This window comes from Cydia strobilella, chromosome 2 (assembly GCF_947568885.1).
Source record: "Cydia strobilella chromosome 2, ilCydStro3.1, whole genome shotgun sequence".
In the NCBI taxonomy this organism is placed as follows: Eukaryota; Metazoa; Arthropoda; class Insecta; order Lepidoptera; family Tortricidae; genus Cydia; species Cydia strobilella.
Window position 1 is genome coordinate 9,787,060 of NC_086042.1, and position 13,418 is coordinate 9,800,477.

Genomic DNA, 13,418 nt, shown 5'->3' on the forward strand with positions numbered 1-13,418 from the left:
ATGTACTGTAAAACGTACGATACACGTGCGAATAGGTAATTCGCAACTCGTGTCGATTTAAAACACTCCTTTTAATAATTAAACTTATTTGCCATGACATGTTTTTTTATTTACTCGCACAATGCATAGTAAAACATTGTATGATACACGTGCGTAAAGATGATTTCCGCACTTGTTGCATAAATAGCAATTTTTTTTATCAAAGAATGAAAGAAAGTCACGGTATTTATAACCAAATTTTACTTTAGTGGTACCTTTTCCCTATCACTGTCACAAATGTATGTAGCGTTCACGTAAACGCGATATTTTTAAGATTTCCCTGCGCAATGTTGCCAGCTCGCTCGCAAATCAAACATGTACTTACAGTTCTTTTGCATAATGGTGACATTGTACAATATCTATGAGATTTAAATAGGTAAAAGATAATTCGACGCATTCTTTGCTTGCTTGTTGCTTGTTGTTGTGTTGTTTGCGTAACTTCTTTGAATAAGTTGCGTTAATTTGGCGCACAGGCGAAGTAAACATGCGTTGCGTACGGCAAGGTCACGCCGCGGCCCCACCCTGCACGGCCTCCGTTGCCCATTCAGACCGCCCGCTAGCTTCGTTTGAACGCAAATAATATTTTTGTAATATTTGTTTATGCAGTGGATGCAAGTGACACAAATTCATACATCTTATTTATCCCGCATTTCAAATTAATAATATGTAAACTCTAATATCTTTAATATTCTTTTGTAACGGTGACAGCCTGTTACAACAAAATCATCAAATATCTTATGAAGCTATGCCTTAATAAGACACAAAATCATTTAATGGACCTATTTAAACGATTAAATTCGACCTAAGTATTTTTTTTTAACTCTAATTTTTTTTTGTGTCATTTAGAATATTATGACATAGTATCAGATTGCAGTGGACGTAATTGACACAAACTATGTTTTCACACTAAAAACACTATCCTAAATGCAACACAGTTACATGTTTTCTCTCGAATATTTTTTTCTCCAAGATAATTCAAAATAAAAAATAATTACCACAAAATAACAAATTACTAGAAAAGCAAATTATATATATGACACAAAACAAAATGTAAGATTTACATCTTAACAAAGTATTCATAAGCGAAAACAGAATTGACTTTAATATTTTTATAACCTAGGGGTCAAAATATAGCCAGCGGTACAGGTCTAAAATTGCATAATCATTTTTCACGCTAGGCCCTCAGGCCGCGAGGGTTGCACTTTGCAAGTTCGCGCTTCGCGCCTCCTTTAACGCGGGCCAAAAGACCGACAAAAAACTGGGAACAAGGCGCGAAGGCGTGAACAATCTGCGAAATCGACGCCACATTCGCGTTCGTGGCTTCGCGCCGTGATTCGAGTACATGTGGAGGGCCCTTTCATTTAGTTCATCGAAGTTCGCCCAGTTCCGTCAAATCGAAATTCCGTCTTGTCTGTGCCTAACTAACCGCAACCTTGATGCGGTGCGGTAGTGTGTTATGACTTTTAGGTATAGAAATTTTAATAACATTTGGAACATGTTTGGAACGCAGCCAATTACGTGTAGGGACGAAGACGAACTGTCAGTCACGCAAGTACATCACAGACGTCTTGAGAGTTGAGTGTTTTCTCTTTAGGAAATTTACCGATTATTCATAAAATGTTAAGTAAATTTATATTCCTTAGCATCTTAGCTACATTATATAATGGAATCGACTCCAAGAGTGTTGAGCTTACTTTCGAATTACCCGATAATGCCATAGAATGTTTTTATGAGCATATAGAAAACAATACGTCTGCATCCTTGGAGTATCAGGTAATAAGCTACAAATTGTGCCTTACAGTACAATTTTTTTCTTTAAATTTGATATTTGTAAAGGCTTGTTACAAGTTAATTAACAATATCATTTTAATCGCATGCCATTCACACACTTATTGGCATTCTATATTCTTGACGTTTTTAAATACTAATGGAGTAATTAGAAGACCTGTCTCTGTTATAATTTTTTCGGTTCTCACTTTAGTATAATCTTTCAGGTTATCACAGGTGGCCAGTACGATGTGGATGTCAAGGTGGAAGGACCCAATAAGCAAATAATTTATCAGCAGCAAAAGATGCAGTATGACTCGCATCCTTTTACAGCTACACAAACTGGTATATTTTTAGTTAATCTGATTAATAGTCAAAATAGTAGGAAAATGGAAATTTAAATATTTCATATCAGCAGAAGATTGCAGGGAAAGTATCATATCAAATCGACCACTATTTTGGTTGGATTTGTGTTGTGTTCTGTTGATAATAATATTATTGTGTATAATGTTTACTAGAGATGGGCCAAATATGGACTTTGGTTCAGCTCATACCGAATCGAATATTCAGTTGGACTAAAACTGCCTAAAAGCAGAAAACAAGTTCGTACAGGTCCGCGGTCTGCACTCATCACGTATTTTTGATCCTTCCCCTTCCGACCGACTCAAAAATTTTATAAAAAGAAACGGAACCGGTCTCATTCCTGAGGGCCATACCGTGAACACCAAAATTCGCAAATAGCGGTCATCTTTCTCTATTACCCTAATTACGCCATAATTGGAGTACTTAAAAGAGAAAGATCACGAAGTGCACCCGCCGCGCCAGCTATATTATAGCATTTATAGCGGACCCTCTTAAAAAAAAATTGTTTATTCAGTGATACAAACATTGAAAAATATGTCGAATATTCGGAGCATCTCCAATGTTTACAAATAGCCTTGCATCACTAGGGTGTTGCATAATATGTGTGTTTATGTACTGTAGTTAATTATTGTGTGAAATAAATATCCTATATTATTTCAGGTGTATATAAGGTGTGCTTTAGCAATGAGTTCAGTACGTTCTCTCACAAGCTTGTGTACATGGAACTGAATGTTGGCCCCGAGCAGCCCCTGCCTGGTATTGGCGAACATGCTACTGTCCTCACTCAGGTAATATTACTTTTACCTGCTGATAGTTCAGCATTATATTTGCACAAGTGTGACAACTAGCAGAATATAATAATTATGTAACAAAAAATAATATGGATATGTATAATAATGTAAAAATCACCAATATTTCATTTAGCATATGAGATAATTAAGTATATAATGAGGGCTAACGTGTATGACTTCGCCGCTAGGGGCGCTAGTGTAGATGGTGATCTTTTCCATAGTTTGAAATGTCCCTTGTCACTTCAATGACTGACAGCTGTTCTTTAGTCTTTTGGACCACCGTCAACAGAGGCGCCAACTGGTGAGCAAAAAAACGATAGCCCTCATTAATAAACCTCATATGCTAAATTAAATATTGGTGTAGGACAATGCTAAAATAAAAATATTATAAATAAATTATGTCATCTACAAGGGTGATCACCCTCCCGCCACCCTCCCCCACCGTCACCCTTGTAGATGACAATTTATTTATAATATTTTTATCTTAGCATTGTCATACAACAGCTATCATCTCTCCAATTTATAGAATTTAGGGCAAATAACAACCCATGGTCGTGATGGTCCTACAGAGGTATTGTGGTTACTGATGTGCCATCAGAAACTTTCCTAAATCGTAAAATTTCCCCTTAGAAAATGTTGAACCTGTCATAATTTTGTATAGGAATAGGAATCAAAATTTTCCATTTCCGAAATTTAAGTTTTTCTTGTTTCTTGTAATATTTTCCGAAATTTTCGTTATCGTTTCCAAATTTGTGGAAACTTTCCGTAACTTGCACATGTTACACATTGTGATTCAACTGGTTACCATAGGCAGTTTTCTTCCCCATCCATGACAATTGATTTTAGGAATAAGAAATTGACAATGTCTCATTCTTACAGCTCGAAGCATCTGCTGAAGAAATTCACTCTGGACTGAACAAAATTATTGACCACCAAACTCACCACAGACTAAGAGAGGCTCAGAGCCGGAAGAGAGCAGAGGACCTTAATGAAAGGGTGTTTAACTGGTCTATGATTGAAACTGTGGCCATTGTCATTGTCACATTTGGTCAAGTTGTGATTCTGAAGAATTTCTTCAATGATAGACCTACTCTATACAACCGATTGTAAATTTAGTAAAACCTAGTTTATTTATTAATATATTGTGATTTGATTAATTTTGTTTCATTTGAACTCAGATCATTTAAAAACAAAAAATAATATAGGAAATTTATTTACATTACAAAGTACAAATTTATATTGTTACAAATATATTGAATAACAATAGCAATCATCAGCCTCTTTAGAGTAAATAAGATGCTGGTAGCCATCATGATTATTTTACAAAGAAAATATGATCTGTGTTTACTACCACTAATGACATAAAATGATTGCATTAATCAATTATGAAATGCCATAACATACTGCCAATTTTTGTAACCACCTGGCATTTAGAAAATAAGCCTAGAATTTGAATACTGGAGTGGAGTAGTGAAGCCATTTTTACTGAATTTTGGCAGTGTCAGTGGCACTTGATTATTGTAATAGCAAAAGAGATGGAGATAGTTATATTGTTGCTTCACTTATTAACTGGTTAGCTTTATGGGTATGGGTGTGGTTTATGCCAAAACAAAAAATCTTGTTTTTTAGCAAAAGATAAGTCATTAATAAGGGTCTCTGTTGTTTCCCATAAAGTTTTAAGTCATAATGTATTGTTTGTCCGCATTTTCGTTACTTATAATTTGGTTTTTCTCAGAAACGCATAACTTTTCAGGATTGCTATAAAACAAACCTAACCTATCGATGGGATAACCTTACGAAATTTCAAAAATGTTAACAGTTTCCGAATTATGACTACTGATGACAATCATATTATAACTTTCAATAATAATGTCAAACAAAGGGATCCGTGTTACTAAACTGCCATAAAGATGAAATTAAAAATAATTCTTATAAGCAACCAACAAAGTCCCCAACATTTTGCCCAAAAACATCACAATACACATGTTATACTGTCAGAGTGGTCAAAAAATAGGTTAGTACAAACAAAACTACAATTCTGTCTGGGAATACCGGTTAGAAGGATTAACTTTAGATAACATATTCCTATTAAGTCAGTAAAAACATGAAGTATCTAGTAAACTTATGTGTAAATTAAAACAATACTAATAAAGCAAATACTCCATTGACTAAAGCACAAGGATATGCTATTAGTGGCCTCTGCTCAGCATCTCCAGACATGGTCACAAACAACCTGCTTGCAGATAAGGCAGACCAAATTACAGCCACAGCTGACAGGCTAAGTCCTATTGTTCCCTCTAAGGAAATGAATATACCCAACCCTGCCAGCACAACCATAGGTAACATACAGTAACCCAGCACACTGGCAACACTTAGTAATGTAAACACACCTTCAGAACGGCTCATCAGTGAAAGCAAAGAATACATCAATATAACAGACATTACAGAGAGACCGTAAACATAACCAAAGTGAGCTTTATTTCCTGATAAAAATAGACACACGGCCAATGCTAAACAAAATGTTATTGGCCCAGCGATATCCGTGTCTCTTAACAAGAAATTTGCATCATCAGCTTTTGATTGTCCATGGAATGGATTCATGACCGCCAGAGTTTTCTCTAATATTCTATCAGGATATATTTCTAGCTCGTCAAGCAGAGGTGGCTCATCAAAGTCACTGGTTTCTGCTGCTGGCTCGCCGGGTATTGGTGCAGGTTGGAACATATTTGGGTTGTAGTATTGGTTGTTGTTTGGAGGATATGCATTCTGTCCTGCTTGGTCAAATGAGAAATCTTGGTGGTCCGTTGGAAAACTCTGAAAGTCTAAACATATCATATTTTTAGCTGTTAAACACAATTCAATACTCATATTAATTTATCTAGCCCTATACTTACCCAATGTTTGAGCTTGATCGCCAAAAGCATTGGAGGTATTGAAAGAGTAATTCTGGCTGTTATTATGGCCCTGCCAGGAGTAATCATTTGGATTGTTGTAGTTAGCCATACCTCACAAAATTAAATTAAGTAATGAAACGTACAAAACTGTTTATAATCGGTGTGAAAGAACAGCAAAAAAATGCACAAATGTTGCACAAAATTAAATATGAGTTGTCAATTTCTTGTCAGTGTCAACATGACATACCACTAGTGTACAAAGAAAGCTATTAGACGCATTTCCCAGTTCGAGCGCCATCTTGATATAGTTGGTCAAACCAAATAAGAACAAAAAAACTATACTCATCCTTTTCTTTCGAGTGCTAGTGTAAGATAAAGATAGTATGATTCTCTCTGTCTATGTTTCAAATAAGACAGTCCTTTGACAAACTAGTTAGCCTATTTATTGCTTATTAGGGTATGCGCGCACGACATAGACATTATATATAGTTGGTCAAGCAAATCTTGTCAGTAGCAAATGGCAGCAAATCTAAAAAATGTAGGCGCGAAGAGTTATCGGCCCATAGAAAATTTGAATTTCGCGCCTTTTTCTACTGACAAGATTTGCTTGACCAACTATACAAGTAGTTATAGACATGAAACCGAGCGACCAGGGGTAAGAGAAAGACATATTCATGTATTTACAGTTTCATATACAGCAGCATAATCCTTTCTTTCTTTAACTCTTATTAATTTCGGTATTCTGATGCAGATCAATAACCTATCGACATTTACAGCTTTCTTATAGTTTGGCCCCAGGACTGTCTCATTTTAATTGATGAGTACAGTCAAGGGCATAAATATATATACATTCCCAAAGTCTCAAAAATATGTGTACGTTCAGACAATAAAATCGTGTTCACATATTTTTAAGCCATTTGTCTGGATCGATATTTTTGCCTTCGACTGTACCTATAGTTTTCTTTGTTCTTACTTACTGACAGATTGAGTTTGGCAGACTATAGTTTAATACTAAAAACCGGTCAAGTGCGGGTCGGACGCGCGCACCAAGGGGACCGTACTTTTTAGTATTTGTTGTTATAGCGGCAACAGAAATACATCATCTGTGAAAATTTCAACTGTCTAGCTATCACGGTTCATGAGATACAGCCTGGTGACAGACAGACGGACAGCGAAGTATTAGTAATAGGGTCCCGTTTTTACCCTTTGGGTACGGAACCCTAATAAAAAAGACATTAATGATCATTGATGAATGTTCCTTTTATTAATATTGTTGGTCACAAAACTCAACTTTTTATTTCAGATTTCCAAAGGACGAGGAATAGGGGATATTACTGCAATGTTCTGCCACCAGAGTGCAGCACTAGCTTTTTTAGTGCACCGTAGAGTAACTTATTCATACTGTACCTTTAACAGGTTTTTGACAAGTTTTCAGGGGACCGACCGGAAAACTCGAATCCGAAATTTCGTTATCTAGCTGCCTCTTTATCGCTCGAATACGCAAGAGTGACAGAGATGTTAGATAACGAAAGTTCGATTTTCTTGTTTCGCGATAGACCCTCAGATTGTGATAGTGGCGCCACCTACGCCGAGTTTCGCGTAATATTCCCTATTATTAAATAAAAAAAAAATATTACACGAACTTTTTTTTTTCATTTCCTATTTGGTACAGTCAGCTGCAGAGAAAAGGTACCCCACGTCCATACTAATTTACAGAACTTTGTATGCAGGGGGGGTGCCTTTTCTCTGCAGCTGACTGTACATGACTAGAAACTATACCAGGGGGGTGTCACTGCGCAGTTTAGGTATATTTGGCCGGCGCACCGCCCGGGCAGGTGTATGGCAGTGGGCTGCCGCTCGCGCAAAATTGAAAATACGCAATGGCTTCGAAACCTAAATCGCGATCTAATCTGTATAAAAGATAATGTTCTGTTTACGGATGTCTGAATAAACGGAAGAACAAGGTAGCAGAATTTTTTTTTTTTTAAATTCCGGACTAAATTGTCCGACATGTTTTCAAAGGAATAAGTACTTCTGTGGCATACCTCCTTCCGTCAGAATCAGACATACTATCTCCGGCTAAAAATTCTATGTTTACGTTTGTAATTCCTACATATTTATCTTAAAAATAATAAATCAGTAGGTATAGGTACAAAAACTTGTCAAGTGACAACCCCGTGCCGACACTCGCAGCTCGGTCATAAAACTGCGGCGCGCAAAGAAGATTCACGGTTCGTGCGCGGTTATAAGTTTCAATTTTGCTTGCAGGCGGCGAGTGTAGGTATAATTTTGTACCTAAATCTGGCTTTTGTGAAGAAGTGAATTTTCTGTACGGTAGTACTATTAGTTATTCTGTGCTTTTAGCATTAGAAAAAACGGTAAATCATATCCACGTGTCTTTTTATTGACAAGTTTTTTTATAAATATAGCAATATTTTACTTTCGAAAGCAAAAGTATGTAAATGATCGTATAATTATTTGTTGTGACTTATTTTCAGTGTTTTTCGATAAAACGACACGTTAAGATCGCTCGCCTTCTTTCTAATGATAAAAAAACGAGAGGTATAGTTAGACGGTTCTGAGTGGTAGACTGCAAATGAGATAAAAGCTATATTAGGTACATGCATTAATCCTCATATCAGGCGGCTCTTTGATTCCAAGGATTGCATAATTTTTATACTTTTTAATGATTTTTAGAATATGAAAATTATAAAAAGTATAAAAGTTATGCAATCCTTGTATTCAACGCATTTCATTTCATTTCAACGAGCCGCCTGCTACAGATTTCTTGAAATTGCCGCGTTTTTTCAGGTTCAACTTTCATTAGCCAGACTATTATCAATTTGCCAATTTCGTGATTATTCTTTTACACGGCACATAAACTTATGCATAATTTATCGATATAAAAAGTCGACACAGTTACATCCCTAGCAAATTATCAAACTTATGACACCGTACGTAAATGAGAAATAACAAGCATATATGCATCTCTTTTCGGCACATTATCTAATTCGTAAGGAAGTAAAGTACGGGTATACATATTTGCGAAGCATTTTTGCCCGACTTCTATGCTTTAGTCATTATTCTGAGTAGACATGAAACCGAGCGACCAGGGGTAAGAGAAAGACATATTCATTTATTGACAGGCATATTCATGTATGGCAGCATAATCCTATTTCTCTGTGATAAGGACAAAGCATGGCACTATTTTCTCTTTCCTCTTATAGGAATCGCAATAAGACTATCTTTCTCTATCAAAGAGTGTCAGGCCCTTGTTATCCATATATATAGTGGGTCAAGCAAATCTGGTCAGGTCAGTAGAATTCAAATTTTCAATGGGCCCCTCGCGCCTACATTTTTTAAATTTGCCGCCTTTTTCTACTGACAAGATTTGCTTGACCTATATCTGTTACTCTAATTATGCCTGGACCGAAGAGAAGTCAAACTAGACTAGGTCAATGCAAGGGTAGAAATTTCGTTTCGTCACCTCTATCGTTCTTGCGTACGTATTCAAGCCTATTATCCTCCCCTCAAAGAGGTATCACATCGTCGCTGCGCGTACAAAAGTTGCTATGTGATTTTTAACGATTTTTCGGTTTTAATGCCATTTTGAACCTTATTTCTATACGCATATGCTCCAAAAACAGCGTGGCGCTTATTTCAATATTTAAGGATTTATCAAATGTAGGTATGTGACGCCCATACAATGAATGCTCTTCCTATAATCGCTAACTGGAATAAATCACATAACTACATTAGCTTATTTAAACAGCAATTACAGACGTGTGCTCGCTATGTGATGCTTGACACATAGCGATATTTTCTACAAGTTTATTTAAAAATGATTAGATGCGCTTGCTCCCGATATGTAGTTTCTCGCACATAGCGATATTTTTATACTAGTTGCAGTCGATGTTATGTTTCTAGACTGTGCGTTTTACTATACATAGCGGGGTTTTCTTATAACAATCGAGTCTACCGTATATTAAACTATTATCTACCCTCAAGTTGTATACAGGTCCCTACTAAACATGATTATTTCATGTGAAGCGCTATTAGTGGCCTAGCTGTAAGAGCGTGCGACTTTCAATCCGGAGGTCGCGGGTTCAAACCCACGCTCGTACCAATGAGTTTTTCGGAACTTATGTACGAAATATCATTTGATATTTACCAGTCGCTTTTCGGTGAAGGAAAACATAGTGAGGAAACCGGACTAATCCCAATAAGGCCTAGTTTCCCCTCTGGGTTGGAAGGTCAGATGGCAGTCGCTTTCGTTAAAACTAGGGATTAGTTCTGTTGTCAAGCAGACCCCAGGGTCCCATGAACCGCGGCAAAATGCCTGGATAACGCGAGGAAGAAGAGTTGACCTTAATATTTTTTGCCTATATTTTCAAAAGCCCGACTTTTAATTGATTGCAGGTTTATTTCGGAAATTATTTAAAACTCAACTTTTTGAAATTCCTTAATAACCTTTTTTTTTGTTGACAAAGGCCCTCCGGCTTGGGGAGCAATTTGGATATGTGGGACTCCCTCCTGCAACCATCCTCTCCTAGTAAGAGGAGAAAAGGAGATATACCCACTAAAAGCCACTCCGGCGCTCACCCTTCTGGCCGTTTTAAAGGAGGTGCGGGGTGCCTGAGATTCTACTCCTTCCAACGGCCCTGGCTTATCTTACTCCGGAGTACCCACACCGCTGGAAAGGAGAGCCATTGACGCTTGACCCACTGCCAATCGTGTAGCGCCGTGTAGTGCGGACCCCCACAGCCCGCTGGCCCTGCTAGGGGTTTAGGCGGACAGAAAATTGTGCCCATCTTCTTCACCGCCGTCTGCGCCGGTTCGAGTGCGCGTCTTCAGCTCCTACTCTTACGCTCCGTTTCCGCGGCCTCCTTCCTTGAAATGACGGTGTAGCAGAAGAAGGCAACTGCGTTCCATTTCCTTTCGCTGCCCAACATAGTCATTAATACGTTGCGCAGCGAAACGTTCCCTAATCCAAGAACCGCCGTCATGGTGCGACACTCTACGGCCCAACGATTGCATTCTTGACTGCAGTGTGCCTCTATGGTATGAGATCCATAGCGAAAGTCCTCCAGGTCGTCCTTCTAGCTTTGCTGCATCCGTTCGTGCCCTTGTTGACGCGTCCTCGGCAGTTCATCGGGTGCAGGGAATTCATTTAGGGCCCTGCACCTGACCCTCTCCCTGTGCGCATCGGCGAGTACCAGAGCCTCTAATTATCACCCATTTTTTGACAACTTGAATCATGAAAACGACCTAACTTCACTGTGATTACTTACTTAATAAAGCAATGCAGGAGAAAACCAATGACAGTCCATTATAAGACTGTCATCTGATATTTGACTGTTGAATAAGTATATAAGGGGAAGTTTGAAAGTAGCACCGGTAACGGAGAAGATGAGGAGTAGTATATAGGTTCGCGCCGTGATATGGGCATGTAATGAGGAAAGATGAATGTCACATAGGCAAAACAATGTTAGGGATAAATGCTGATGGACGGAGAGCGGATGGTAGACCCAAAAAACGATGGATGGATTGTGTGAAAGAGGATATGAGAAAGAAAGGAGTGAGTGCTGAGGTGACCAAAGATAGAGGAGAATGGAAGAGAAAAACTTGTTGTGCCGACCCCACATAACGTGGGATAAGGGCAGGAAGAAGAGAGTCCTTAAAGAGATGAGACTTTTTACATTTCAAGATTTTAAAGGCAACATTTTGATTACAAAACTAGAAAAAATAGTTTTTTATCGTTTTTCTCCTTGCTTCGTATATATGTATATTATTTGATTACTTATTGGGCTGGCAAATAATTATCAAACCAATTTAAATGAGTTACCTAGGTAAACATATTTAGTTCAAAGATATTGACTGAAACAAATTGATCATAAAGTAATAGTTATAATAAAAAAGTTCGTAGATTATTAATTCACGATTAAAATTCAATTATATTGACTTACATAGCATTTTTTTCTGTTTTATTGAACGCTCACATCATATTATTAAATAGCCATGTGACGATAAAGAACAAAAAATGTATAGGGTCCTTAACAATTAAATCTAACCATGTAATGGTAAGACACTTAGAGGTTATTTATGAGCCAAACAAAACTCGCTATGTGACATATTTATGAAAAAGTTTTTTTTTTCATATTATTAAAACTTAAATATTTTTCATGTAATTCCTTAATGTATGTTAAAGTGCAAATACTTTTGTCACAAAAATATTGATTCATTTATGTCCAATAATTATCGAAATAAACAGTTTTTTGTGTCTCCTGTAAAGTAGGTTAAAAACACATGGCGACTTTTGTACGCGCAGCGACGACATGCGCATTGCAGACCCTTTAGAAATCTGTACATGTAGGGTGCGACTAGGTATGACTGCCCTGCCCTGCAGACGGCGAGAGGTGCGGTGGTAGAAAGCGTCCATGGGCAACATATCAAATATCAAACAATCGGAGACTACAGGTCTGAAGATAAATAACCCCTAGCGAAAAACAATTGTTTTCAATATTTACGAAAACACACATATTTTAATAAACTGCAGTTATTTTAAAATGATTTGTTAAATTTGTTCATTATATGTAGTATGAAAATCAGCGGGACTACCTCTTATTTAGAATTTTTTACTTTTTCGTTTTAAAACTCCCAATAGTCAATGGCATCCTACTCATTTAGCCAACATAATAGAAGTATTTTATACTAAATTTAAATATTAAATAACAATTTAATGAAACAATAAGCAATTTTTATCTTATATTTTGTTTTATTAACCGACTTCAATTTCATAGAAGGAGGAGGTTCTGTATTCGGTTTGGGTTTATCTTTTTATTTTATTTTATGTATGTTCACCGATTACTCCGAGACCCGTGGTCCGATTTGAGTAATTCTTTTTTCGTTCGAAAGGAGCTACTTCCAAGTTGGTCCCGTATTAATCTGGTTCTAATCTGATGATGGGATCTCTGAGGAATTGAGGGAACTCCTCAATTTTTAAAGGCACATGTATGGTGATTTGGGTGTTTTCATAAGCAACTTGAGCATTATCTCTCGAAAACGACCAATTTGATGAAGTCGACCTGATGATGATGATGATGATTGTTGTTTTGATGATAGTGATGATGATTTTTTTAATGTAGGTTGTTCAGCGATTACTCCGAGACCCGTGGTCCGACTTGAACAATTCTGTTTTTGTTTGAAAGGTACTACCTCCAAGGTGGTCCCACAGCCTGTGGTCCCAGAGCACAACCCGAGAGTCCTGAGCCTTCTGGGGCAGTCTCTCCTGGTCGCTTCAGACTCTGGTCTTACCAGCAACTGGGGTTTACATACGCATCGCCTTTGGGCTGAGTCAAAGCCCTAGCCCTAGCTGGTATAGGTAGATTCATAACTTTCATAAGAGCTGGCACGAGATTTGTACTGAACTGTCTAAATTCTCATATACATATAATCCGGGATGTCGCATGCGATATTTTCATTGCTGCCACACTCGGTTCACTGCAACTCTGGCAAATGAATGCAAGTTTAAAGATAATTTAATTAAATTTATAGAAAAAAGAAA

General features: G+C 37.4%; 2 protein-coding genes across 2 annotated transcripts; one reads left to right on the forward strand and one right to left on the reverse strand.

Moving 5' to 3' along the window:
* Window positions 1-1,594: 1,594 nt before the first annotated feature.
* On the forward strand, window positions 1,595-4,117 carry LOC134750553 (transmembrane emp24 domain-containing protein 3). Its single transcript, XM_063685760.1, has 4 exons — window positions 1,595-1,812; window positions 2,034-2,151; window positions 2,830-2,957; window positions 3,840-4,117. Exons 1-4 carry the CDS (start codon window positions 1,657-1,659, stop codon window positions 4,068-4,070), a joined length of 633 nt encoding a protein of 210 aa, XP_063541830.1. The 5' UTR covers window positions 1,595-1,656; the 3' UTR covers window positions 4,071-4,117.
* A 40-nt stretch (window positions 4,118-4,157) lies between these two features.
* LOC134750544 (protein YIPF7) lies at window positions 4,158-6,049 on the reverse strand. Its single transcript, XM_063685748.1, has 2 exons — window positions 5,855-6,049; window positions 4,158-5,782 (listed from the first exon to the last, which is right to left on the reverse strand). Exons 1-2 carry the CDS (start codon window positions 5,961-5,963, stop codon window positions 5,094-5,096), a joined length of 798 nt encoding a protein of 265 aa, XP_063541818.1. The 5' UTR covers window positions 5,964-6,049; the 3' UTR covers window positions 4,158-5,093.
* Window positions 6,050-13,418: the final 7,369 nt, after the last annotated feature.

What these genes read in the sequence shown, in the direction of transcription:
- LOC134750553 (XM_063685760.1), top strand. Translation starts at nt 1,657, where the DNA reads ATGTTAAGTAAATTTATATTCCTTAGCATCTTAGCTACATTATATAAT. An exon ending in CTGCATCCTTGGAGTATCAG is followed by an intron (nt 1,813 to 2,033) that starts GTAATAAGCTAC and finishes ATAATCTTTCAG; the next exon opens with GTTATCACAGGTGGCCAGTA. An exon ending in ATGCTACTGTCCTCACTCAG is followed by an intron (nt 2,958 to 3,839) that starts GTAATATTACTT and finishes TCATTCTTACAG; the next exon opens with CTCGAAGCATCTGCTGAAGA.
- LOC134750544 (XM_063685748.1), bottom strand. Translation starts at nt 5,963, where the DNA reads ATGGCTAACTACAACAATCCAAATGATTACTCCTGGCAGGGCCATAAT. An exon ending in CGATCAAGCTCAAACATTGG is followed by an intron (nt 5,783 to 5,854) that starts GTAAGTATAGGG and finishes TGATATGTTTAG; the next exon opens with ACTTTCAGAGTTTTCCAACG.